Here is a 27802-nt window from a genome sequence, read left to right as displayed (position 1 = left end):
CCCACATGCCTGTGCTGTTGGTATCCCTGCAGCGATCCAGATGCTCGCATGCCAGCCAAGCAGCCTCTGCATTGCCTGTAATGACATCTTAGATTGCAGCAAAGGCAAAAGGAGGGATTTAATCAATGACAGCAGCACTGCAGTCTGTCCTTATGCTGTGAAACACTGGCTCCCCAGCCCTGGTTTGCTTGTATTCACTGCTAGCCAAGGTAGTACAGGAGATTTAATACTGTGTGAAGCTTTAGGGCTACTAAAAGTCCACCTTGTGTGTTCTGAATAACCTCATTGGTTACTTTTCTCACCTAAACATTGGAATATTCTATTTCCCTAACTACTGTTTTGCTCCAGGATTTTTCCCTTAAATGGCTGTAGTCTTATGTTACTTGTCAGCTTCAAAAGACATCACACGTGCAACATTTTTGTCCTGTCAGCTGGTAGTGGTTTTCAAAACAGGATGCCTGTTTTTCCCCCAATTATTTGCAAGTGAGATACAGAAGTCTGAGCTTTTGTTTTCAGTTGGTTATACAGGTTCAACCTGGTGATTCATTCTTCCTGCAGCTACATTTCCAGGAAAAGACAAAGCCCTGGCTCTTCTCCAAGTTATCCAAGTAAGATCAGAAAGCACTCCTTCTCCCTCAGCTGTGACACTTTCTAAGAAGGGAGAAATTGGAAAAAATGCATCCAGAGCTGGTGTCATCACCCTGCAGACAGGCAAGGAGGTGCATGACCTTGTAAAGGCATGTGCAGTACCAAGTCAGGGTGAAGATAACAGCAGAGTTTACTGGATTTAAGATTCCTGGCCCTGTGAAGCACAACCAAGAGTGTGTAAGGAGCCATTCTCCATTTCTGGGACTGATGGTGACTGTGAAGCTGGATGGCTTACGGGAAATCCTGCAATTTAATTTCAAGCCTTTTAGAAGACTCTCATCTTCTTGTTGCAGTTACTGTGGACAAGAACATACACTTGGAGTTGGGAATTTTTCAAGAGTTATTGCTATAAAGAAGCTGGTAACTTTGGTTTCAGACATCTCTTAGGGATACTGCTGCTCGCAGATGAAGGGAAGCCTGGTTTTGCATCATGAGGCAAAGGACTACAGGGTTGTGTGGTTGTGAATGCAAGTGCTGAGATTTCAGAGGGAGTTAAATAAAAACCTGCACAACTCTGCCTACAAGGAACCATCCATCGCAGGAAATGTAAAGACTTGTCTGAGAAGTGGGGTTCCTTTGAATGCAAGCAGACAGCAGCTCACATGTACTCAGCAAATGGGCCAAGTAAAGAGACAGAATTACCTCCCCCGGTAAGCCCACAAGCCAAAACACAGCTGGTAGCACTAACATTAGTCCTGTCAAGCCTGGCACTCTCATTTATTATGCATCCTGCAAATAATTATACATATAGTTAAGCTTATAGGTCAGAAGCTGCATTTAATAGCTGGCAGGGTGTGCTCCTCATGGGTAGTGCTCCTCTGACCTCATTAGACTAACATAAGGAGCAAGTCTGGTCCTTTGTATATTCAGAATAAACCACAGGTCTTTCTAATCTCTGCATATTGGGAACAGAGGTCACTACTCCTTTGGCAGTCATCACAATCTGATTTAGGGTTTGTTTCAAGATACTGTCTGGCCTTCCTTAAAGGCTGTGTGGAGTTCTCCCGAAGTTTGCAGCAGCTTCCTGAGAGGGCTTAAATTAGGATTCGTTTCCCACATTTTTGAAAGTTATTTTGCTTTCCCTTTTGTGAAAACTAAAGCACGGGAGGGTTGCTGCCCACTGGGTGCCCTGCTCAGAGACAAGGGGTGGTAATTGAGAGTCCCATGGCACAAACCTCTCTTTCTGGAGCAGGAGGAAAAGAGGTTGGATCCCAGCAGTCTGTAGTAAGCTATTTTCAGCTCAGTCATTCATTATTGCCACAATCCGCAATGCCACAAAATGCCTGCTTACGCAAAATGTGGAACCAGGTATGTGCTGCCCCTTGTACATCAAAGTAAATGATTTTTTTAGTAATGGAAACTGTCTGATGATTCACTGGGGTAAATCAAGCAGAACAGTAGAAAGATGAGACAGAAAATAGGAAGATAACCAGGACCAGTAATAAATCATGACAGAAGGTATTCAGTGTATTGCAATAGCAGTAAGTCAATAGAGTGTTAAGCTGCATAAATAAAAGATAATGTGTTTCATTTCTGCAGGGTGTTGCTCAGACTACACCTATTAACAGGATCGCCTGGTTCTGCAGAAAATACACACAGCAACAGGTTGTGTCATATTATCCTGATAAATCAGATTTGTATTAAGATTTTAAGAGTTACTTTGCCAAAATGGAGCAGGAAATGAATATTCCTCATCACTGCAGCTAAAGGAAAACATGCACAGATATGGAAAATTACTCTTTACTGCTGTACTGAGGTATGTGGAAGCAGAAGCTTAACTTCTCCTGGAATGACAGGGAGGTGGGACAGTTTGCTGTTTCTGTGACTTCCAGGGATTAAAGTCAGCTTCCTCTTGCTTAAGACCTACATGAGTAAGTCCTCACAGGGAAACAAGCTACTGATTTCTTTCCTCCCTCTGCATGTTTGTATAAATCCTGATACTCTACAACAGCACTAGCAGCTTTCATCTCTCCCCCTTTGCAGAATAACACACTGAGAACAAATATGACCCATGGGAAACTTCAGCCTCTGGGAGGCAGAGAAACCAAAACCTTCACACCCAAATTGCAGTGAAGCATGTCACATACTCCAGCCACTCCAGGTTCCCAGCATTTTTCATCTATTGGCATAAGTATGTGGAGTTTTGGCTGTTGGCCCTGATGGCTGGGTCCTAGTGCTCAGCTGCCTGGTGAGCCACTCTTGCTCACTTCCTCACCCTTGAAAAAGGATTTTCCACTGCCCAAAATCACAGCTTTGGCAAAGGATTCCCTTGAGGCTACTCCACAGCTGAGAATTAGTAGAGGTCCCAGCTTGCTGCTGGGATCCCCCAAGGCACTTGCTGCAGCTGAACCTCCCTTTGCCAAAGCCAGGTAGCCCCATGGCACACGCTGGCATGGCTGCAAAGAACAGAGGGACTTGGTTTTAGACACGGGCACTCAGCACAGCTGCTGTCTGGCTGAGGTGTGCAGATTTGCCTGTGGCTCCTACCACTGCTCTGGATGGAGCAGCTCACCTCTGTCGGCGTGGAGCCACTGGAAGGGGCCCAGCAGTGCAGCAGGAGTGCAGCATGCTCAGCTGCTCCAGCTTTTGAAAACAGTCAGCTAGGTGCAAAGAGTGAGGGAAGGTATTGCTCTTCTGGTGCAAGAGTAAATTATTCCAGTTTTCATATTAAACAGTGCGGATGCAAGCCAACTCTTATTCTTGCTCGAGAATTAATTACTTCAGTAAGCCATGCCAACCCTCTGGCTTCTTCTCTTTCCCCACCGTCCTCAAAAAAATCAGTGGGTGCAATGGCAGAGGAAAGAAAACACCAATCTCTGAATGGCTATTTTGCATGAAGCCCCTTTTTCCCTCCCTGGCTCAAGTCAGTCTCCTGTTCCACCCAATGTAACCATCCCTGGTCCTTCCCAGAACTGGGAGCAGGACTGGCTGGCCTACAGATCTCCAAGCAGAGTGCAGAGGCTGCAGAGGGACTTCAGTTGGGCTGAATTGGTTCAAGAAGTGCTGAAAGCAAATCTTTCCCAAGGCCCTCGTGTAATCCACAGCAAGGTCAGATTCCTCTGGAGTAACAAGGCTTTGCAAACTGTCAGTAGCATGTAGACAGGCTTAGCTAACACAGTTTAGAGACATTGCTGGTAAGTGAAAAGGTATCATTCATCAGTCTGAGGGAATAATCCTCATATAAGGCCATGAATCATTTGGTTTGTCCCTTTATTGTGCCTGGGATTAAGTTGTACAGATTCTGGAAATGCAGCATCTATGACTTCCTCTCTTCAAAGAAACTACACATGGTTTGCCTGAAAACTGTGTGTTTGTCATCACATGGGAGAGCCAACATTAGGATTTTTCCTACAAAATTGAGTAAAACCCTGAGCCTGCTTATCTTTGGAATAACTGCCAGCATGATAGCAGCATTTTGTAATACTTTTGTGTGTTCTTAAGTCTTCTGCAGAGCCATTCTTCTTATCAGGGGCCAGAGTTAAATTTTTGTAGCGATAGTGGGTTGTTTCATTGCAGAACAACGCATGTTTGTTTATCAGGGCCTCTGACTGCTGTGGGTATCTCGCTCTCTAATCCATCTTCCCTGGAGTGTATTTGAACATTCCAGTCCTCTGAGGAGCTTTCAGGTAGCTGAAACTCAGCAAGCAAATACGCAGTTGCTGGGGGCTTTCAGTGGCCCGTGGGGATGCCGGCGGCCCCGTGCAGTGTCCCTTTCCCGGGCTGCTGGCAGGTACCGTGCACAGCAGCGACACGAGCACCCAGCGAGCGGCGGGCGGGACGCGGCATTGTCGAGGCTCGGCTGCCCCAGGGGCGGGAGTTCTTAAGCCCTTTAAAAGGAGGGGGAAAAGCCGGCCACGAGCTGCCCGCACTCGCAGCGGTGGGGCTGCCGGCGGGGCAGTGCCGGCGCTCCGGCTCACGCTCCTGCGCGGTGCAGTGGCCGCCGCTGTCCCCTCGTTGTCCCGCATTCCCGCATTCCCGCATTCCCGCATTCCCGCACGGCCGCTCCGCTCCCGCCGCGACCGCAGCACGTGCGCGCCCGGCCAGCGCGAGCCCCCCGGGGGCGGGGCCGAGCGCGCGGCGCTGAGGGGGCGCGGCCATGGGGGCGCGTCCGAGGCCTCGCGCCCGGCGGTCCGTGCGCGCGTGCGCGTGGGAACGGCGCGGGGAGGGGAGGGGGGAGGCGCAGGGCAGGGGAGGGCGCGGCGGCGGCCGCGGGACGAGCCCCGCGCCCATTGGCGGAGCGGCCGTCACGCGGCGCCGCGGCCGGAGGCGATTGGGCGGCCGCGGGGCGGGGCCCGGGCTCCCCCCGGCGGCCGCTCGCGCGAGGCCCGTGCTCGCCGTGCGCAGGAGGCGGCGGGGCGGTCGCGCGGCCGTGGGGGCGGGCGGGGCCGCGCGCGGCCGGGGCGGGGGCGGCGGCGGCGGCGGCGGCGCTGAGCCCGCCCCGCGCTCCGACCCGCCCTACGCCCGCCTCCCCTCCCCCGGCCCAGCCCGGAGCCGCGCAGCCGGGGCCCGGCGGGGGAGCTCCGAGCTCCATGGGCAATACCGTCACCTGCTGCGTATCCCCGGACGCCAGCCCCAAGCTCAGCCGGGCCCGCGGCGGCGGGGCAGCGCCGGGGCCCGATCGCTGGGCGGACGCGTATCAGGCGGCGGCGGTAGCGGGCGGCGGCGGCGGCGGCTCGGGGTCGGCGGAGGCCGAGTCGGGGGACTCGGATCCCGGCGGCGGCGGCGGCCCCCACCTCCAGCACATCAGCGACCGGGAGTTCCCGGATGGTGAGCGGCGGGCGGGCGGGGGCGCCGGGCACCGCATCCCTGTCCCCTCGGTGCCCCCGCTCCGCCCGGGTGGGTACCCGGCGGGCACCGGCGGCCCGAGGCGCGGCCCCTTTGTCCGGCGGCGGGGGCAGCGCGGTCCCGCCGGCCCCCCGGGGCTCGGCCCGCGCCGCGCCCCAGGCAAAGTTCCCCGCGGCTGTCACGGCGCCGGCACAGCCCCGGCGGGTCCGGGTCCGGGCCGGGACCTCCGCCCGCAGGACAAGCCTGGGGCCGCTCAGCGAGTCCTCGCCCGGGCGAGGAGCGCCTCCCCTGCCCGGCAGCGCCCGGCCCAGCCCGGGTCCCGGAGAGGGGGTCCGGGAACAAGAAGGGAACGTGGCAGAGCCCCCGGCTGCTCCCGGCTGAGGTGGAGAAGTCTGGCCGCTCGTTTCTACTTAACTATGGAGTCGGGACTCGGTCGCAGTGTTCAGGCATATCGCAAAAGCTGCTGCATTTCCAGTCTCTGTTGAACAGGAGGAAGGAAGAGGGTGTGTGGGGAGTAAGGGAATTAAGAATTACAAAGATTGTGTGCATATGACATCACCATGGCTGGACGTGGATAATTTATACGCTGGCTGTGCAGGGTTATAACTGGGGACTCATTACACCGGCGTTCCTTGTCGCGTAGTTCTCGGTGTTCCAAATTTGCTTTCCTTGGACTCATGGGAAAGTACGTGTGTGCTGCTCAGATTCCTTGCAGTTACGCCCGGAGCACTGGTACCTCACCGACTCGCTCTGGAAGGCATCTCCTCCTCAGCCGGGAGAGCTGCAGGGCTGTGCTGCGGGAATTCCGAGGCATGTAACAGGTTAGGGGTGCTCCTGTCTGGCCGGGCGCTCACGTGGTGCTACTGGAGCCGCACAGCGCAGTCTAACACCTCATGATATTCAAAACTCAGTTTAATTAACAAACATCTTGCTATTCCTCTTCGCAGTTATAACCACACCTATGTGAAATATATTCACTTGGAAAGAGATAGCCTGCCTGACATCTTTAACGTACAGTGTATACAATAACAATAACCACTGTAATCCATACTCTTCTCGAACTTGAGAAAAATTTTTTTGCTATTAGACTGGCTGCAGAAGAGTGTGAGGAGACCTTCAGAAATGGAATTATTAAACTTGCAGGGTTCTGCACAGCTCCATATGGTGCAGCTGTTCCAGAAGTGAGATGGAACAGTCGGGCCCTTGGATCTCCTGTGAGACAGCTGTGCAGTAGTAGAAATTATGTTTGCTGCCTAGGAGAATTAAACCTTTATTTTTGCAGGAAGATAGTACAGAACTCTCTCAACTCATTAGGGGAGGAGGAGCTAAACTCTCTAAAGATTCTAATAAGCCAAGTAAAAATGCCTAAGCTGAACAAATCTCCTCAGGAATAAGGGTTGTATTTGTTTGAATCTTTAGTATGTGATGATGTCAGCAGTGGTAAGTAACCGATTTAATTGTGAATTCATCCACATTACAGGACTGGCCTTGAAGTAGAGAAGTATTTAATTTTTTTGAATTTGCAAGCCTAAATAAGAGTGTATAGTCCAAGAGTAAGATAGTAGCTGTCTATCACAAATTTTACTTTTGTGGCTATGTGTCCGGACACTATGGAAGCTTCAGTCTTGAGGCAGGAGATAATCCTAAAATTAGAACTGCATAAGTAGTATATGTTTAAGATGATTTTAAAGATCACTTTTACAGTGGTATGTGGTTCACTATCGCCCTCCAAAGTAGATCTGCTGCAAGTGATAGATGCTATTTGAAGTTTTCTGATTGATACAACTCTTTAGGGGTGCAGAAAGTATCAAAGTTTGATACCTTTATTAAAATAAAATTCTGGATAGTCAATATTAAAAGTAAAACTTCTTGTGTTGACTTTTGAGTGTTACAAAGCATTACCTGGATAGAATTAAAGCAATTAACTTCAAAATGTAAAGCACTGTTTGTGAAGTTTGAAATCAAGTGTTATGAAACAGGCTTTATAAAGAAGTTTGAAGTGAGACAGCTATCTGTTTAATTTAATACCTTCTATGAAATAATAAATCTGTAATAGAACAGATAGCTATGCTTATTCCTCTTAAACTCTAGGATGTAAAAGCTGTCAGCATACCCAAACCACGCAAACAGCCTGCGTGTTTCTGTGCTGTTGACTACTACAAAGCTTTAGTTTCATTTGGGGGATAAAATGTACTTCTGTAATTGATTAATGTATAATATCATAGGCTAGCTAAGATGCAAACTTAGTCTGTAACGGAAGGCTGAGAACCACTGACTGCCCTCTTCTTGAATCCTTTGGCAGGGAGAAAAGAGAGGGCTGCAAGAAAAAAAGTCAAGATCATTTTGGCTATTTTTGTTCCATGCTGCTCAGTTCTAGGAGTTTCTAAGAAAACAGCTATATGTATCAGAAAGCTAGCATCCAAATGTGATGGAGATGCTTCATTCCTTAAATTTCTATCTCTACGTTGTTTGTTGTTCTTAAGTCTGTCTTAAGTAATTTTGTGCTTGTTTGGCTAAAATTGAATGTTTTGGTTGTATCAGGAATGCAGAAGTTACCAACTGAGCTTTGGATTTTTTGTTTTGTGTTGTTTCATAGCTTTGTGTTGCTCTTTCATAGCAAGTGGAATGTGTTCCTTGCAGGTCTGTGCTCTTAAGTAAGGATTATTTTGTAGCTTCTCCAGCACTCTTCTTAACAGGCACTACTTTCCAGTCAGCACTGCTTAGATTGTCTGAATCGGATCAGAATGGAACAAGAAAAATCTCATTTTCTTAAAATGGGGAGATTATGATGTGGTATTTATGTATGACAAAAAAGGAGTGGTAGGTGGAATGGCAGTAAAACACAGAGTAAAACTGGAAGTTTAATGTTTCAGCAAAAGTTAATTCAAACAGGAAAGTTTTATCAGATCCTCTACTGAGAGAATTTAAAGGATGATTTTGTATTTTATGGCTCTCAAGATCCTGAGCCATAACCTGTTTGGTGCATGCTTTCTCCGAACGAGAAGTAAGCCTGTATTTGCGGTTTGATATGTTAAGCCAAGTTGGGTTAAGTAAACAGGAATAAACATGACTTTGAAAACAGTAGTTTCTTCCAAATAGGTTCATGCCTACTGCTAATATTAAATATCAAAGGCTGCCATCAATCTAAAGCAGCTAGTTGACTTTTCAGTTGAGCATTAAGTGTTCCTTAAATCAACGGTTCAACACAGTTTGAATTGACCAAAAAGGCTTTCCTATCTAGTTTTAGTAATGGTAGTTCTTTGATCTTAGTGTGTCATTTGGTCTGTGGTGATTACTGGGGTGGTTATTTGGGTTTTTCCCCCCCAAATGAGTGTCTGCTAGTCTTTATTTTGGGCTTCCTTTTTTTTTTTCCCCTGTACTTTTTTTTTTTTCTGGTTATTTGGGGGAGAACTTCTTATGGCTGACACTTTTTTGCTAGATCCCTGTGTTTAAACATAGATCTACTTCTTCAAAAATTCTTTGATCTTGGGATTAAACTAGAACAAGACCTTGCTTGGCAGATGTTTCTCACTTGTACTTGAAAACTCTCCCTCCACTGCTGCTGTTAGCTGAGTTTGAGCAGAGGTTTGCTTGATTGCCTTGAATCAAGGAGAAGAGTGTTGCCCTACTGAAGTGGTGGGACAAACTGACCTGGTACCCTCACCTGAATAACTGGATGTGGAGAATGACAGGGGAAAAGACAGTCAGGGATGAAAGGGAACAGCAGATGGGATCAGGAGAGGAGCTAAGTGGGATATGGTCATCACAAAGAGGTTAGATGGGAAGGCAAATGGAAGGGGACTTTGAAGAGGAGAGTTAATAGGGATGAAGTGAGGTTTACCTGAACAGGCTCAGGCTAGTGCCTGGAGTAATTCTTCAAAGCTTCAGGTTGACTGCATGCTGCAGTTATTAATCAGTGTTGAAGAGGAACAGAAATTTGGATGTATTGATTGTCTGTGATCTGGTTACACTAACAGCTTGTCTATAAACCTCCTTGCAGAAGATCTAAATACTGTTCATTTGCTTCTCTTATATAATTTCAGCTTATTTCAGGCATGTGGGTGGAGGTTTTTTCCTGTTTTTTTTTTTTAGTTCAGGGGGTTTTTGTTGTTGGGTTTTTTTTTTTAAATCCTAGTTAAAGTGTTAGTTAAGTTAAAACACTTTGGTGCAAGGAATCAGCTTTTTGATGCCAGCAGTTTTCATCACAGGAAAGGCTTAACCATCTTGTGTTGGTTTTTGTGTGTCTCTATTTGAAGATCTGTAGCTGCATAGATTGACAAATACCATTGTCTATTTAGACAAACATGAAGCCAGAGCTAAAAAGTAAATGATGCTCTGGTGCCTTTTGTAGTGTTCCCTCTCCTTTCTTCCTTGTAGTCACTGAGTTTTTCACCTAACTTAGACTCACTCTTGGTTCCCCATAACTGTCAATATCCCTTTCCAAAAACTGACTAGGCATTCACTACAAAGGTATTTGTAGCAGGTGCAGATAGTCTGCGATCTTAACAAATGGGAAGTGTTGGGCTTTCTGAAAGCCTGAAACACCTTCCGTTTTGTTGTCTGAAGAAGCCTGATGTCATGGCCTCTAGAAACAATCTGTGAAGTATCTGTAGTGGAAATGACTGAATCCAGAAACAGTGATGAAACTGACCTACAGATTTGGGAATTGGAAATAAAAGAATTCATTGCTGCAGTACAGTATTTGTATTTGTGTTCTTATGCTTGGATGCTGCTGGCAACTAAAGAATCCTCTATCCTTTTCTCTCTTCAGTAAGTCATGGGGACTTGCAGCAAGCAAGTAAATCTTAGGTTTTTAAGAGTAGTTGATTTGGAAAATATGTATATGAAGCTCATGTGGAGGGAGACTGATTTGTGTTTCTGGTGTGTTTTTTCAGGCTTTCAGCACAACAGGTATTGAAAGGAAATATATAATCAGAGGGGTTTGATGAAACTTACAGAACTAAGGAAACAGAATTAATTTTCTTTTTTTTTTTTTTTTTTTTTTTTTTTAACTAGTTCCGTGTGGCTTACCTCTAGCATCCTTTTCCTTTACTGGCTTTCTTCAGGAGATTTGCTGTTTTCCCTCCTACCTGCAGGGTACATGTTGTAGAACAACAGAAGTTCTGTGGCTAGAAGTATGTGTTCTCTCAAGTGTGATCATTGTGGTGAGGTCATACCAAAAAGCTGACTAACAGGGGAATGAATTCTTGCACAGCCAACAAAACACAAAACTCTACTCCTCCCAGATTCACATTGCACGTTAAATTAACATTTCTAACAATGTTTCTTCCACATACAGGGAGAAAGAAGAAGTTACTATGGGAGGCAGAAGGGAAATTCTACCAAACATTTAAGAACCCAGACCTTGCCAGCAAGGTTATGTTGAGATTTTTAAACCAGTCTGGTTTTTTTTTTTTTTCATTACAGCTAGAGTTTGAATGTGTACTTCCATTTCACTCACTAGAAAAATAGTGTTTTCAGAAGAAAACTCTGAATATTTCGATTTCAAGACATAAGTGAGGATGGTACTGACTTAACAAAACTTGGTGCTATTTATTTAAATTTGTAGTAAAGCCAGATGAATAAAACTGAAGATCCTCCTTGCAGGTGATGTAAATATCAGGACTACCTTAACAGCTTACACAAAAATCCCCCTGTCAGCCTGGTAGCATTCTACAGTGTTTGATGAGCTGTGTGTGTATAGCACAGCTTTGCTTCTGTTTGGAGTTCTGAAAGGGTCTTGAATTATTGCAGTAATCAAACATTGTTGATTTTTTTCCAGTGTGAAAACTAACACTGGCTTGTTATGAAATGTGTCAGTTAGGCTCAGATAATAGATTGCTGAATGCCAGTATCTTTCAAAGACTAAAAAAAGCTTTTCTGTAAAGCCCTTGGACATGTTTTGTTATGTTGATAGTTACTTTTCTTTTACAGAACAAACTGCAGGTAAGGTCCAGACTTCATGTGAAGTTTGCAAATGTGAGCAATCGGAAGAGGTGAAAAATGTACCGTGTGCCAGTCCATCAGGTGGCATGTGACAGCAGCAAACACTGCAGTATGTCTTGCTTTGCACTTGCAGACACTACCTGAGACTGGAATTTCTGGCACTCACCTCTTCTGCTTTCTGAACCACGGCTTGGAAGTAAGGCAGAGAACATGGGAGGAATTGTTACAGGAAGGCTTTCCTTACACTTGCTGTGCCAGCATGGATCTAAGATTCTAAAATTTGGTTGCTCTTTAATGGGTACAGTTGGAAATTTTTGTTTTGTCTTATCAGTTAGAAAATCAGAGCTGTGGACTTCTACTTTAGCCTGTGGTGATAGTGAATTGTGTTATGTGTGAAGGTCAATGTGGGGAATAAAAAGTGACAGCATAGAACTAATTCTTTCTCTCTGTCCTTTAAATGGTCCTACATTAAATGCAGTACAGGAACACAGCCCTAACAAAATATTAGTTACTTCTAAGATCTAGCTTGTGAGCTACTGTTTTCCTTCTAGTTCAAAAATAAAATCCTGGGGGCATCTTGTTTACTGCTGTTTTAACTTGTCCTGCTTTTGCTGTGGAATTTGGGGCACTCCTGACACCCTGCCTTGGCTAAAATCTGTAGAAGTGCTTATAACCCTGGCAGGTACATCAGGAAACATGTGGAAGCTTCCTGGGCTCCGTTTGGTCCCAGAAAGGGTGGGCGTTGTGTTGTGTGGAACAGATCTGTCCCCTGTGTTTCCCCAGCAGGGGCTGTGAACAGGGTGCAATAGGATCATGTTGGGATGTCCTGTGGAGGCTGCAGAGAGTGGTGTGGATCCTCCTGCACTTTAAGAAATGAAAGAACATGTATTAATACTGTATTGATTTTTTTTAAGCCACATAAATTAATAAATTATTTAAACCCTAATCTCCCGTATTTAATATATATTCTGCACTTTTGCTTTCTAAATACTTTTGATTTTAGTAGCAAATTTGAAATGTCTGCTGTGTCAGTTTCTCCAGCCCAACTCTGAAGTGTGGTGTAAAAGAGCAAATAGTTCCTTTCTAATTAAGAGAGCTTGTTGTATATTGAAGTAATTTCTGCATCCTTCCAAAACATCAGTGTGCACTTAGATATGTGCTGGGTATTGGCAGTGATATTACTGTTTCTGTAGTAGTGCCATGAAGATCAACTGACAGCTTTTAAATAGCTTTAAAACATCCTTCTGTGTGTATTGTGTAAATTCATAACATTTATAAATAATCTTTTAACAGTCTTTTAACAATGAGAGTTGCAAATGGAAAGCAGCCTATGCATGCTGGGCTCTCTGGGGCATTTGGTGTGGCTGGGACAAATAAACAAAGCAGGTTAAATTTAGAAACCAGAGTTGTAACTTTCCTAAAAGGTTTTGGGAAAAGGATTAGAATAACGTAATTTGACGTAGAAATAATTTTATATGAAGTTATTGTTAGGAATAACAGACTTTCTGAAATGGATTGGCAGATTTGCTTGTCTAATTTGTTATCATTTTTACATCTTTATTGGGAGTGTTAAGTGACTTGCATCTCTACAGCATAAGCTAATGAAATATAAGGGAAACTCAAGCATTAGTCACAACTAATAAGTCATTGAGCAAGTGAAAAAACTCCATTTACAGCAAAGAGATGCTTGCTTTAAATATGTGCTGTATCAAAAAGTTACTGCTGTCTAGTAAAGCAAAGGATGGGGCTAAAACTGTTAAAGGAAATGTAATAGTGTATTGTTCTGGAATTATCAAAGAGCTGCTACTTAGTGACATCTTTGACTGTCAGCTTTATTCATGGGATAATACACATAGCATGATGCAATGTGTAAAATGTGTTTGTAATAATTAGAAGTCACCCGTGGAGGTGTGTAAACCATAGATAAGTAGCTAGCATTATAAATTCCTAAAACCTACCCACATTCTTACATGGCATGGATAGAAGTAAAGTCTTCATGTGGATTTTATGTTGTGGAAAGGATGTAAGATCTTGAGCTAGGTCACAGGATTGCTTTTAAAATTGACGTGATCTGCCCTGTGGGGGACTGTGCGTGCTCAGCAGCAGCAGAGGTGGCTGAGATTGTCTGAAAGGCAATCAAAGGGGGAACAATGGCAGAGGGAAGCAAGTTCAGGCTTCTCTCTGCTCCGCTTGGAGGCAGGGTTGATCTGACAAGCTTGGTAGTACACACGAGTAAATGGCTCTGAGAGATGCAGAGAAACAAAGGGGAAAGGTTGTTTTTAATACACTTCTCAGAGAAAGGGGAAAGGTTGTTTTTAATACACTTCTCAGAGACAGGGGAAGGGCCCTTGTGTAGCAGCATTATTGTGCTGCTCTCATAGATTTAATTCCGGGTGGGAATTTTCCCTTCTCACCTCTTTATCACTAAGTATGAGGATCTGATAGAAAGTGTTTTGATTTCTACTGAGTTAATAGCCTCTAGAACAAAAATGTTCTGGAGCTGTTTTCTTGTTTTTTATATCATCCTGTTGTTCCTCTCACTTCTCTCATTGTTGTTTCTGCATGCTTTAATTTCTGTTATTCCTGTTTATCCTGTGGCATACGTGCTTTCTTTTTCTGTTAGCTTTCTGTGAAGCTTGAGTTTTCTGTCGTACAACTTCTGATGCTCCTACTCAAGACTCACCCTTACTTTCAGGGCTAGTATCTTGGCTTCGGACACATAAGTGCTATCAGGATGAAGTATAAGGAGTTATGCTTGGTTGTGAGTCAAATTGTTTGCAGATTTAGCTCTTCCTCTGCCATTTTTTTTGCTGTTTCCCATTACATTTTACCTCTGCTCATGTCCTTATCTGCCTTTTGCCTTATATTTCCTTCATCAGATTTATTGCTGTTGCTTTTTGGTATTTCATGAGCAACACTGGCAGTTTAGGACAAACAAATCACATGACTAATTTTTCCATTGATTAGAAAAAAGCATTGTCCAGGGAAAATGGCACAGGTAGGATGGTTAAAATTCTCTGGCTGCTTATAAGGGGAAAGCTACAGGGAGGTGGTCTGTTAAATGCATCTTTCTTTGCAGTCTCTTGCAAGACCAAAGCAGGTGCACTGTGTCTGCTCATGCCATGTTACCCTGGAATAACAAACCCAGCTACAGTTGGCCCTGATCATTTCTGGTGGGGTTTTGTACTGAGAGCCGTGTGATACGTCTTGGACTTCATTAGTACCTTAACTCTGGTTGTATAATCTGTGTTGTGGGTTTAATGTGCTGTGGGTGCTGGTACACCAGACTTTGTCCAACAGAAAGCTCCTAGTGTCTGGCAGAGCCACCATGGAACTGGAGCCAGTAAAGTCTATTATCCTTTCAATTCTGTTCCTCTCCTTAAATGTGTGGGTCTGCTTGGTTCGGGGGTTGACTTGTGTGTCCTTGTCAATTTTGTGTCACTCAGTGCATGCTGCAGTGCTGTGGATTTTCTTTGGAATGACAAGAAGACATTGCAGACACTTCTTGTCTGGGATGAAAGTTAGTTATATTCATTCTTGTGCTTTTAGTCCTAGATCTGATTTCTGTGTAAGACGCATGGGTATAGGGACTGGCAGAGCCCAGGAAGAGGCAGAAGCTATGTAAGAAGTGAGCATTAACAAGTCTTATGGTTTCAAAATAAATCAAAACCATAGGGAAGTCAAGATAGTAGTGTATTTTTTATGAGGTGAGGGAAGATGGGTGTTACCCTGTACTGTCCCTTCCCTGGGAAAAAAAGCATCTGTCCTGTTTAACATTTATCAGTGACCTGGAGGAGGCGATGGAGGATGCCCAAATTGCAGATGACAGCCAACAGTCAATGTGCTGGAAGCTGCTTATTCAGAGGGATCTGGACAGGACTGGGCCAACACCAGCCCTATGAAATTCAGCAAGGCGAAACATGGAGTCCTGTGTAAAGAGTTACTGACGTCAGTAGCCCTTTTCCTTCAGTTTTCCTGTGCTTGTTCCTCCCCAGTTTTCCTTTGCTGTCTTCCCCTAAATACGGCACAAGTCTTGTACAGTCCTACAGGCTCTTCCCTACCATTCCACAGTGAGTCTCACAGCCCTGTAGGCATTAGTCCCCCTAATGGGAAAAGTGATCTAAGCTCTGTGGACCCTCACTGGAAGTTTTCAGGGCTCAGCTCGGTAATGTCTTGAGCAGCCTCGTGTTCTACCAAAAGCTGATTCAGCAAGAGGTTGAACTAGAGACCTCTGAGGTCTGTTCTAACTTGACTTACGCAGTTATTCTAAAAGTTGCTGCTGAACTGTAAATAAATAAGTTCTGAGTTGTTTGCTCTCTTTGCATCATAACTTGCTCATAATAATCTGTATTTTAAGTCTGCATATTGCAGTCTTGTTCTGTCTGTTGATGACACTTCAGTTACTTGGTAGGCTGGCAAAATACTTCCACCTCTGAATCACTGTTTGTGTTGGGTTTGTTGATTTGTTTGTTAATGCAGTGCTAGCATTAGAAGCTGTATACTGTCTCTTAAATGTGATTTTGTTCAATCAGTTTTAGAAACTCCTCAAACTCGTGGACAATTTTTAAACAAGTTATACTATTTTGTTAAGATGTGACAAATGGTACTTAAAATGTGGCAGTATGGCATGCTATTGCATGCTGGATTTTTATTTTATTTTTTCAGAGAATCAACTGTATATCAGTAGTACTTGAGGTATGAGCTGTGAGGCAAGTTCCATTCTAGGGTTTCTAAGCCAGGACTTCTTCTATTTTAACTGCAGGATTAAATTCGGATATCTGTTCACTGTGTGCTGTGAATGAGCATAGTAAGGCAACAACAGAAATACTGGGTTTGTAAATTAGCTTTTTAAATCTTCACAAGATGGTCTGCTTTCATGGCTGACTCTGGTCTTTTTTGAGAGGAGGGGGAAATTCCCTTTCGAACAGTCATGGTGTTCCCAAACAGATGTTGGCTACATGACTTATACAGTAGAGATTAAAAATTACAGTGTACTTTTGCAGTTATGTTCCCTTGCTGCCACATGGGGGCTGTGGCTGTGCTGTGGGGTAGGCGCAGTAGCACAAACATTCACACAGGTAAGAGTTCCAGCATGCAGGCAGTTTGTGGTTTGGCAGAGTTCTGTTGGTTGGGTGCATAAAAGATTATGGGGTTTTTTAATTAAAAGGTGATTCTTAGATGGCTTTGCTTTTTAGGGGTGTGGCAACTGTGTTGGTGTCCCACCTTAAACACTTAAAAGTCCAAGTGCTCATGCACGAGTGTGTGTGCTTGTATGGCTGGCGTGGCATGACAACTGTAAATGGATGCAAAATTGCTCTTTCAAGGACTTAAGAGGATCACAGGCCCGGATTGTTCTGTTCATGTGTTCCCATAAGTCACTCTGTCTGTAGCATGACTTCCTGGGAACAGCTGTTTCTTCTGTCAAAGCTAAGGCAGCTCAGAATTTCATCATGATGGTTACAGTTTCACCAACCAACTTTTGTGATCACTTCCATCTTAATCTAAGGGAGTAATATATCCTCTTCTAGTGCTATCATTGCTCTGTTGTGGCACAGGATTAAAGAAATCATTTTGTTCTTCAATAACTCTGTTTTAGCTTTACATGGTTTTACTTGAAATTCCAAAAGAACCAAACAGTGTAAGCTTCATGTTTTGATATTTATCAGCACTGTAAATGTTACTTATTAGGTTCTTTTGTAAGATCACAGATTGTTTCCTGCTGTATTTGGTACATAAAGCATAGAGGGAAAGACCACAGAGGGAAAGATCAGCACTGATAATTTTTTGTTGTTTTGGTATGGTTTTTTTTTCAATTATTCTCTTGATAAAGTTTTAGCTTTCTGCCCACTACTGAGGACATGTCCCACACCCACCTACCCTAACATGCAGGGGCACAGATTGATTTCTGAAGATGAATGTTGTTTTTTGAGATCTCCCTGTCCAGATTTTTTTTTCAGAGGGAAAAATGTAAAATTTTTATTCATCTTGGCAAAAGTAAGGTTTTATTTCAGAGAGACAGCCCGTTCTATGTGGGTTTGATCTTGTTTCCATCACTGTGCTTGAGCACTTTGAGGCTGGGTGGCAATTGTTGCAGTTATCATCATTTGTTAAAGGTATCTTCTTTTTTTTGTCCCTTCTGTTTCAGATTTAGCCTTGGAATCTAATCCATCTGATCATCCCAGAGCAAGCACAATTTTCCTGAGCAAGTCACAAACAGATGGTAAGCTGAGATTTTTTCCAATTTAACAAAAAACAGGAAAAAAATTGGAAAAATAACCAAAAGTAACATCTCAAAAACATCGTGCTTCAATTCTTTCAAAGCATGGGGATTAGTAATTTATGTATTTACACAGAAACGTGTTTGTAGACCATTTCACTTAACACTTAAAATCACTTGTTCTTCAAAATGCTTAAATACCAGATTTCAGAGTGCAGATCCTAGTAGTCTGAAGGAGCAAGGCTCTCTTCATTAGTGTAATTCAAGCTTCAGGCAATGGTGGTGTTTTTTATGACCAAGGACTGTTTTAAAAATTGTTTTAAAGTAAAAAAAATGTAGTTTCTAAAAAATAAATTAAATTTTCTGCAATAAATGATAAGCCTAAGCCATTAGTCTATATCCATTGCTTTTGAATATGTTGTTTTAAATTGTTTGAATAATTTCAGAGGATAAATATTCTCCAGTCCTGGTTTTAATTATATAGATGTATTGAGATTTTCAATTTCTTTGCACATCCTATATTTACTTAATAACTGAGTTTTGAAACAATTGCTATAGCTTGTGCATTCCAAAGTGCTGTTAAAAAGTGGGGGCATTTCTATATTGCACAAATAAAACCAAATTCTGACAACAGGACATTTTGAAGTTGCAACTGAAGAAAAGTTTTAAGACAGTCTTTTTAAAATGCTTCTGTTTCTTTTATAGTTGGTTCTTGTTTGAAGCACTGTTTTGCTAAGAAAGTGATGCACTTGAGTTTGAATGTGTTGATGGAAAGCTGCAGTGTGTCTTTTAACTTGTCACAGCTTTGCCACAGAAAAGAATTACTTTGACAGGTCTGTCAGTTGCTGTCCTGCTATTCAGTCTTGTGGCAAGTGGTTAAATTGTCAGTTGTATCAACTTTGCAGTGCTCAGATAGTCTGTGAGCAGTGGAAACAAGCACTAGCCTGGTTCTCCAGAAGGGGTGATACCAAGGAAATGTAAAGACCCCTTTTTTTGGGGGCCTCTAAGATCAGTCTTCACACAACCAGAGGGTCTGAGCCGCTCGTTTCAGACACCTCTCAGATGAGCAGTGCTGAAGGTGCAGCTCACAAGCTGACAGAGTTCATGAACACTGTCACTGTGCCTTGCTGCAGATAGTGTTCAAACTACGTGAACAGGCTTGTTGGGGGTAGTATTGCTTTCAAACATGGTTTGGTTTTCTTCAAATGAAATGTATTGAATTGTGTAGACTTGTGTTCATGTAAAAAAAGGCTCTGCTAGGTGAGGTAGTAACTCTTAAACTATTCTCTGAACTTTGTTTTTAATTAATTGATTTTTATGGAGAAGTCAGGCAGAATAATTTATTTTCTAATTTCCCTTGTTCTTCTTCAGTTGACCTTCCATAGAATTAGTAGAATTAATATCCATAAGTTCTCTCTCAGTGAGATGTTATCAGGATTATGAGTTTTGGTTTATGCAAAAAGACTAAAAAAATGTGGATACTCTTTTCCAATTATCAGTTTTTCTAAAGAGTAAGTATATAAGAGAATGTGTCCTGCTAAAGAGTGGTAATGATCTGAGGTTAAAACTTTGGAGAGGTGCCTGTCCATGCAGGTCACATTTGTATACTTTGTGCATGTGTGCAGCTCTCAGCTCTCCCTAACACACTGCTGTATTGCTGCTGTCACAGCTGGAAGTTTAACCTTGCAGTCTCTTTTGAAAGACTAACACAGTTTAAATTGATCAAATGACATGGTTGCAGTTACATGACAAATAGGTGCACAGCTTGTGCCAGTATCTTCTGTATAGTGAAATACCCTTTTACCTTCTGCCATCTAGTAGGGGAAGAGAGAACATGTAAATAATGCTGGGCACCTCACTTCCTCTTTGTGTGCCTTTGGCAGGCTCAGGGTGTGCTGGTTTTGCTTCTGTTTGCTGTCGGATGTTGGACATTGTCTGTCTGAACTATCTGAAATTACCCTGTTTTTCATGATACTCAGCATCTTTTCGAAGCTAAGACATTTTTCCCCTTAGTGTGATGGGAAGTAGTTGTTCCTAAATGTACATGTGGGTAGACAGAAGTAATATGTAGCTTACTAGCTGGATAAAACTTGGTATTTTTCCTCAAACTACTTTTCCAGACACCTAAAGTAAAATTTGAAACTTTTCATACGTACTTTAGAAAACTAGGTTAATAGAATGACTTTACTGAATGTAAATTGGGAAACCTTTGAGTTCACATTCTTTTTCCCTCTTTCTAGTGCGAGAGAAGAGGAAGAGTAACCATATAAATCATGTAAGTGAACCGGATTCTATATAAATAATATTAGGATATTGGGCCAAAGACAAATTCAAGGAAACAATTGTAGTAGTTCTAGGTATATAGTCTTACACATGTTCCAAATCCTCCTTAGAAAGGTAAAGCTGAATTGTCTTTGCCCATCTCTAAAAAATAATCAGGCACAATATCACAAAGCATAGAAATAAGAATGAATTTTTTTTGTTGCGTCAGTCTTAAGCATTTCAGAAACTAAAGAAGAAAATATAAGCAAACCAGTCTGTATTTTTTTTTAAACAGAAACAAAACTGCATTCATTTCTCAGCTGAGATGGCAGTTCTTGAAGGACTTGCTGCTGATTGAGTACTGCTATAGAACTTTTAAGAAGTGCATCCAGTATGAAAAGAGAATAATGAACAAATATCATCAGTATGATAAACAAGCGATAATCCATTAGTTTTAAGGTCTGAAAATATGCTCTGAGCTTCTTCCACAAATATTAGTCAGTTTGGACACTTCACTCACCAAAAAAAAAGCCAAAGCAAAAAAGATGCGATGTCATTAATAAGTGGATAAAAAATCATTGACTAGTAAAGGTAAGAGTAGAAGTTAGTAACATAAAGCTTAAAAAATATTGTCCAGCAAAAGTGTCTACTGATAAAGTACTGATAAGATAATAGGATTTCAAGTCTCTTTTATTTAGCCTGATTATGCAAGGGGGGGGGGGGTGATTCTTTCCCCTTTTTTTTCCTCTTTCTTTTTTTGTTACAATTCCAGCTTTGGTCTGCCACTACCAAGGTGAAGTGTGATTGGATTGTTTTTGCTGGCAAACTTCAGCTGAAATGAGAGATATTCCCAGGCAGCTGTTGAGTTGTGAAGGGTGTCAACATTTTCATATGGAAGACTTTCAAGTTTTAGACATGGCATTTAAAAAAAATTCTGGTGAAAACTAATGAATCTTGAATTGTTTGATTAAAATTCCTCCCTCAATTATGATGTCCTATCTCTAGTGCAAGGTATTCTCTAAAATGCTCAGGGAAGCCTGGATAGGGTTATTTTGGAAGATTTCTTACAGTACAAAATGTTCAGGTGAGGATGGATGATGGAGCATATTGCTAGCTCTAAGTAATAATAGTAAAAGTAAGGTCATAGCGGTACTCTGTTTCCACATTCCAGATGCTAAACAGGACATGTGTGAAGGGAGCCATGTCAGGAAAGAGTTCCTTTTTTTTGAAACTTTAACATGACAAAACCCCAAATGCAAAACTGTCTTCGCAGGGGGCAATACTGGATAACCAGCCAGTGTAAAGGTATAGGATGTAAAAGAAGGGAGATGCTGATTATGGAGTCACAGGGAAATCTAATAGAGTACATCACAGAGAGGGAAGACTGAGACACAAACTGACAAGAATGGAATGGGAGAGAACTGAGAAGATCAGAGGACTTGCTGCTTTAGCTCAGCTATTTCTGCTGTAAATTATCTAAAATCATGTTGTGTATTCCAAGGGATGATTTGTAAATGTATTTTACACAAAGGAACTAGATGGCTACAGGGTAGCTTACATTGCAGCAGCAACCACCCACAGAGACCTCCTGTGCAGTAACCACTTGAGGTGTAAAGCCAGTATTCAGTGTGCTAAACAGAATCCTACAGAATCCCTCTTCTTGAATGTATTTCAGTTCTTTTCTTCTTTTTTTTTTTTTTTTTTGTACCCCAAGGTTTCTCCTGGGCAGCTCACGAAAAAATACAGCTCATGCTCAACGATATTTATAGATGACAGCACCGTCAGTCAGCCTAACCTTAGAAGCACAATAAAGTGGTAAGGACCCTTGTCATCAACAAGGCATTGAGTGGCATTGTAAAGGTTATTTGGCATTTTCTGGGGGTCTTGTCTGTTCCAAAGTCAGCTGCACTCTTGAATGAGAGAAGCACAGCACTGCTTCTGCAGGTTGGTCATGAAGGGGTGTAGAGGTCTGGATAACTGACTGCTGGAGGAGCTCTTGTTTCAGTCACAGAGCTCATGCGCTGTCCTATTTCAAAGTCGTTCTCATCCTGCACTTGAGGCAGTGCAGAAGTGTGTCAGCATTTTGGGTTTGAAAGTATGTGTTGAGGTGGGGAGTTTAGTTCACATTGAAAGCCAAATCAAGAAATTCTTAACCTGGGAAAACTTGAAATGGATTTTGTATGGAATTGCAGGAAAAGTTGCAGGACTGTGTTTGGTACTTGCCAGTGGTATTAGTCTGCCCTCTAGTTGTGGAAAACCAGCATGTTGCTGACTTGGGGTTTAGTTCTGGCCTTTTCTGCTTTTTCTTCACATACATGTTATTTTAGGTAGGTGATAATTCTGTTCTCCAGTGTAAATGGCTGCTGGACCTGAGTTCCAGAAAGCCAGTTATTTGCACTTAGGTGATACCAGCTGAGAACTGAGAAGGGAGTTTTATCGTGCTTGAGGGGAAAGTGGACTGAGTCCCAGAAGGCTTTACTGATTTAATAGTGTAGTACAGTTTGGAAATGTCTAAGTTGATTTGTTACTTTAAAATTTGGTTTCAGACAAAGGTATGCAGCATGTCACTTTTCCTTCTCTAGAGAAACAAAAACCTAAAAAATGATGCTTGTGCCATTCTGAAGTGCTGTACAGCTTGACAGCAGGTCAGAACTTTCTTGTGACAGGTTCCTGTGATGGCAGCGTTCTGTTATCACGACAAGTAAAGAATCTGATATTTGGCCACAGTAGACAAGTGTTAATATATGAAACCTATTGCCTCACTTAGCAGAGACTGAAGTCCATTCTTGTCCACTTCTTGGATTATGCTGGCATGATACCATCTGTATTATTCTCCTTTTTAGACAGGTCCTAAATTAGACAGCCACTCAGGGTTAAAACATCTGCAGAATCTCTGCAATGGTATATGTAACACCAAATAGGACTTACATTTTAGTTGGGAATAGTCCACATTTTCACTAAATATCACCTAATCAGGAAATGGAGGAATATGTTGAAAATGTCGCTTAACACTTATTTTGTTGCACAAATATCTATACAATGAATGTAAAGGTAGCTTGGCTGGCAGATTTGATTTGGCCAATTTCTGTCCAGACACTTAAACACCAGAAATGAGATGTGTAGTACCTGGGGATGTGAGAGGAGGTCACTGCAAAATGGATTTGTAACATTTTGAGCTGAATGACAGCTTTTGCAGTGGAATAGTTGCATGGAATATGCTTTGTTAAATCTTTTTTTTTTTTCCTTTTCTGCTTTTTAGTGTAACATTAGCAATATTCTACCATATAAAGAACAGGTGAGTGAACTCTTTCTTTGCTGAAATATAATTACTTTCTTTTTGAGCCAGGGATATAGAATCATAGAATCACTAAGACTAGAAAAAAAACCTCTTAGATTGTAGAGTCAAATATGGTCTTGGTCACTTCAGTGACCAAGGAGGTGAAAAATCTGGCACTTCATGCTGTATCTGCTTCCTCTTTGTACCTCCTCTTGAGCAGCTGTGGAAGGGTCAGTAATTCACCCATCCAATGGCACATAAAACTCCAAAACAAGGAGTGAGGTCACTTAACTCACCACAAATCAACCTTTGGACTTTGTTCACCTTTTCCTGAATACAGAAGTATGGATTAGTTTTGATGGGTGAAGGAACACTCTGTCCATGTACAAATCACTCTTGCCATTACAACTAGTTCCAGCATATGCTTCTGAATTATAGCTGACTTTTTGAAGTAAATGCTATTAATGAGTTTCACCTGGTTTCACATTTTGAGGCAGAACTGTAGTAAGCATAATACAAGAACATGGAAAGCTATTAATTGTTTAGCACCTTAAATATTTAATTGTAAGGACTCATCATTAAATGCTTTGCAAAAATATGAGGTAGCTCCATACCATATTCTAGGAAAAGCTGAACTGTAAAATAGTTCCCTTGATCCTCTTTAATGAACAGTGATTTTTAGTAGAGCATAGCATTACCAATTAACTCTTTTTGCTAAACCAGAGATTTTTGTTTTGTAGAGATTCTGACAGATCATTGGATATTTTTGATGAAAAATCTCATCCTCTCACAGTAAGTGTAATTTTTTGGTCCTCTGAATGTGTATCAATAACATCTTGATTTGTATTGTATAAGTCGTAAAAATGTATTAGCAACAGGCCACAATCAAATTGGTCTTAAATTGTGTCTTTATATGTAATACAAAGTGCACACAGTGACTTTTGAGATCAGCTATATCATAAACAGAGCCCAATCTTTCTAAATGTTGCAAACTATGTTTGGTTTTCTATGCTTTGACTATAAATAGAAAGAAGCATATGCCAAATTCTTTCGTATTCCATGTCTGAAGTTTCTTGTCCATCTATTTTCTTCCCCTCTTTAATACTGCTTTATCGAAAGTGTTTTCTATTTATTTAGGAAGACATGGTTAGTAGGTATGTGCCTAACCTTTTAAATGACTGCAAACAGAAGAATAGAATACACGAAGCATTACAAAAAGTAGGCAACAATGGGTTCAGCCTTTAAAAAACCTGAAAGGCAACATTTTAAAGCAAATATGCTTTAGACTGCTTGCAGTAACAGCAAGGAGCATTCAGGATGTGATTTTAATGTGACTGGTCCTGGTACACCTTTTTAGACACTCTTAAAGATGCAAAACCTCATAGTACAGGGAAGCTCAGGAGTGGAGCGTGTGCTTTTTACATCCAGTTTGAGCACTCCTGGCTTAATTCCCGTTCTACAGAACCACTTCTTATGTTTTTCATTTGAAATTAATTCAGCAAAGATCCAGGGGCTTTAAAAATTGAATTTGCTCTGGGACTTACCTGAGTGAATGTAGTTCAACCTATTTCACCGTTTTTGCTTTTAAAAGCAAAACAGATTTTAATAAACAATATTTTAAGTCTGTTAGAGTTTCATCCCTAAATATGGCCCATTTTGCTAGAAATTGTACAGCCCAATACAATATAAATAAATACAACTCTTTACTCAATTTAAAAAACAAAAAGAACTTCAGGACAAGATCTATATCCAAGATTTCTTGTATGGACTGTAGCACTTCAGAGCAAAAAGTGTGGACCAAAACTACTTTAAATGCCCAAGTCTGTTGTTTTGCATTCAAAATTATGTAAGATGAACTCCACTTCATTGGACAATTTCTTTATTTAACAACCTGACATCGTTTGATCCTTTCATATAGCCTACCTCCTATTTAATGAGAAGAAAATCATTGTGTCCTCTGGGGAACACTTAAAGGTCTCTTCTATTCTTACTGCAGCATACAGACAGAGTTATGGCTGATTGTCACACTTCTGAGGGAAAGGCACACATGGCTTGTTAGTTTCTATAGCAATGGTGTTTTGCCTGGGTACCTACTGTTCCATCAGAAAGGTTAATTAGCGGGAAGAAATCTCTGAACACCTAAAGATGCAGTCGCAAGGAATCCAAACCAGGCTCTGTTGACCCTAATGTGACCCAGTTACTGGTATAATGGATTTAGTCACAAATATCAGTCTTGGTGCTTCCTTCCTCAGTTCCAGTGTCTTGGTTTAAGACAATTTAAAAGGACAACACTCTGGAATAAGTTGCCTCTCTGTATAGGTTCAACAAATCCCTTTCCACCAATAAGGAATGAATACAAGTAGATGTAAGTGAAAAAATAAAAGTTTACTAACAAGCAGAACAGCAACAGGCAAAAACTAACAGTAAATAACTGCTAGATACCAAACTGCTGAATCTCACACCCCGTGGGAATAAGGAGAGACCTGAAATGCCAGAAATACCCTTCCTAAGGTGAGAAAACCATTAACTGCAGTCTCTTAGAGATGAGGGAGACAAAAACCAAAAAGAGAACCCAAAAAGTGCAAAGCCTGTGCTTAAGGCAAGACCAAGACCACACAGCAGTAGGGCCCAGCTGCCTGCCAGGACCAAGTTTAAAAGCACCTGGGATAGCACCCACCCATCCCCAGCTTCCCGCAGCAGGGTCCTAAAGAGACAGTGACAGTTTTTGGGCACTGATAGATGGGGAATACAATAACATTTTGGGTTACCTCAGGACATCCAGTCAGCAGAAATGTACTTCCAGATGTGCTTCTGTACCATGTGTAACACAGGAACGATGAGCATTCCTGCTCATGCTATTCCTAATGTTGCATGTCCCCCTTGCAGAGATAACCTCCGTTGGTTAGTGGTGTATTAGAAGGCTGTGTGGACAGTACAAAGTTAACTTACCTCTGCATTTTACTTGACTATGCTCCCTGGCTATTTTAAACTAGAAAAACACAGGAAAACACTTGCTACTTTGCTTACCTTGCAACTACTATCTTAGTGTCAAGCAGATGTGCTGTTCTCAGCAGCTGTCTTTACCATACTGTAGGTCTACCTTGGACTGCAGACAGAAATCTATTCAGTATCAGTCTTGCAGAACCAGTGTGCAGAGTTGGAGCTCTTGAAGTTTCATCCCTCCAGAAAAAGTGCTGAATATCAGAAACGTCTCTCAAACACTTATTTTAGGATTGCTTTTACAGACTGTTTCTTTCTGAGCTTTTCTTCTCCCCTGTATTTAGAAACAGTTTAGCACTGTGTCAGAGTTAAATCTAGTTGTTCATTAGCTTTGTTGTCTTTCTGGAGTCTCTCAAGAATGCATTCTATGAAAACAGTGTAAATTACCTTCTAGTGCTGCCTGTGACAGAATTATTGCCACGTGTTCTTCAGCACTTCCTCTGCTGGAAGAGGAACCTTGTGAAGTCTGTTAATTTTGTCTTTTGAAGAGCCATTGTTTCCCTGGTGTGTATATACCTGTGATTTTCTTGCAGGGACAAACTTTTTTTTTTACATCTCTTCCAGTCTGTAAAATGTTCCATGGACAATAGCTAGCACCTGCAATGATGATGGTAGTTCATGCTCTTGTCTGTTAGTCCTACAGATGAAACAAGTGTTCAGAAGAGAGATACCAGCTAAAGCAACTGTGTTTTGTTTGGAATGTTTGCAGTATTGCAAGGCTGCTTCTTTCAGTGCATGACTCTGTTCTGCCTCTGTGACAGAAAATGGGTGTATACACCTCAGTGAGAAGAAACAACCTGTTCTTTAGTGTTAAGTAAGAGAGGTTTTCAGTAACTCCAAGAACTTTCTTTCAGCGCGAAGAAGTCCCAGATGACTACTACAAGCATGACCCTGACCACAAGCACATCTACCGGTTTGTTCGGACGCTCTTCAGCGCGGCACAGCTGACAGCGGAATGTGCAATAGTGACACTGGTAAGAGGCACCAGAGTGCTGAAACTCGAGCTTATGGAGGACTTTCCCCTCTCCTCATTAAGAGAACTGGGCTGAACTGACATTTAAATAGTTAAGAGTATCTCATGAAACCTTATTAATGAAGGCACAGTACAAGTGAGTTCATTAGAGATTTCTAAGTAGCCACAGAAGTGATAAAATAAAAGGGCAATTCCCTTTTCTGTATATAAATATGTAATTCTTAATTACTTATCCAGTAAACCCCTGTTTGTTTCATAATACATAACTCGTGAAGAAGCTTGAGAAGAGCAGAACAGTGGGGTGTGATGAGATCCTACACAAAGACATCTTTTATTTCAGTTTTGTGGAGGGGAAAGTGTGAGTTTTGAGTTTATATTAACTAGAACAAGTAATACTGCCTTAAGGGATCAAGAGTCAATCCTATGGGAACTCTAGGAGAGGAGCATTCTCATTATTATATCCTTCAGTCATTGCCACCTTTCTACCAAACTTTTTTTAACTTAAGCCAAAGAGGCTATAACTTTTTTCCCCAGGTGACATGGAGGTACTTAGAATTTAAGAACAATATTAAGATAATAATCTCATTACAGTTCATTGTTTGATTTCAGAAGCACGATGGATTTTAAAATTTGTCAATGATACTGATTTTTTATTTGTGTGTGTATATATATGCATATATGTATATGAAAGGAA

The 27802-nt window shown here is 42.1% G+C and overlaps 1 protein-coding gene across 1 annotated transcript in view; it reads left to right on the top strand.

Annotated features, from left to right (window-relative positions):
- Nucleotides 1–5106: 5106 nt before the first annotated feature.
- The window catches only part of CCNYL1 (cyclin Y like 1), a 33293-nt gene continuing 10597 nt past the window's right edge, over nucleotides 5107–27802 (top strand). Inside the window, exons 1-7 of the mRNA XM_048309106.1 lie at nucleotides 5107–5415; nucleotides 17525–17599; nucleotides 19837–19871; nucleotides 21573–21673; nucleotides 23118–23153; nucleotides 23876–23927; nucleotides 26990–27109. Coding sequence (XP_048165063.1) covers nucleotides 5178–5415; nucleotides 17525–17599; nucleotides 19837–19871; nucleotides 21573–21673; nucleotides 23118–23153; nucleotides 23876–23927; nucleotides 26990–27109 — 657 coding nt within the window. The 5' untranslated portion in view covers nucleotides 5107–5177. The remainder of the gene's footprint in view (nucleotides 5416–17524; nucleotides 17600–19836; nucleotides 19872–21572; nucleotides 21674–23117; nucleotides 23154–23875; nucleotides 23928–26989; nucleotides 27110–27802) is intronic.

The sequence above is a fragment of the Corvus hawaiiensis genome, chromosome 7 (assembly GCF_020740725.1).
Source record: "Corvus hawaiiensis isolate bCorHaw1 chromosome 7, bCorHaw1.pri.cur, whole genome shotgun sequence".
In the NCBI taxonomy this organism is placed as follows: domain Eukaryota; kingdom Metazoa; phylum Chordata; class Aves; order Passeriformes; family Corvidae; genus Corvus; species Corvus hawaiiensis.
Note: the sequence above shows the minus strand (reverse complement) of the source record. Positions and strands in the feature narration are given on the sequence as shown.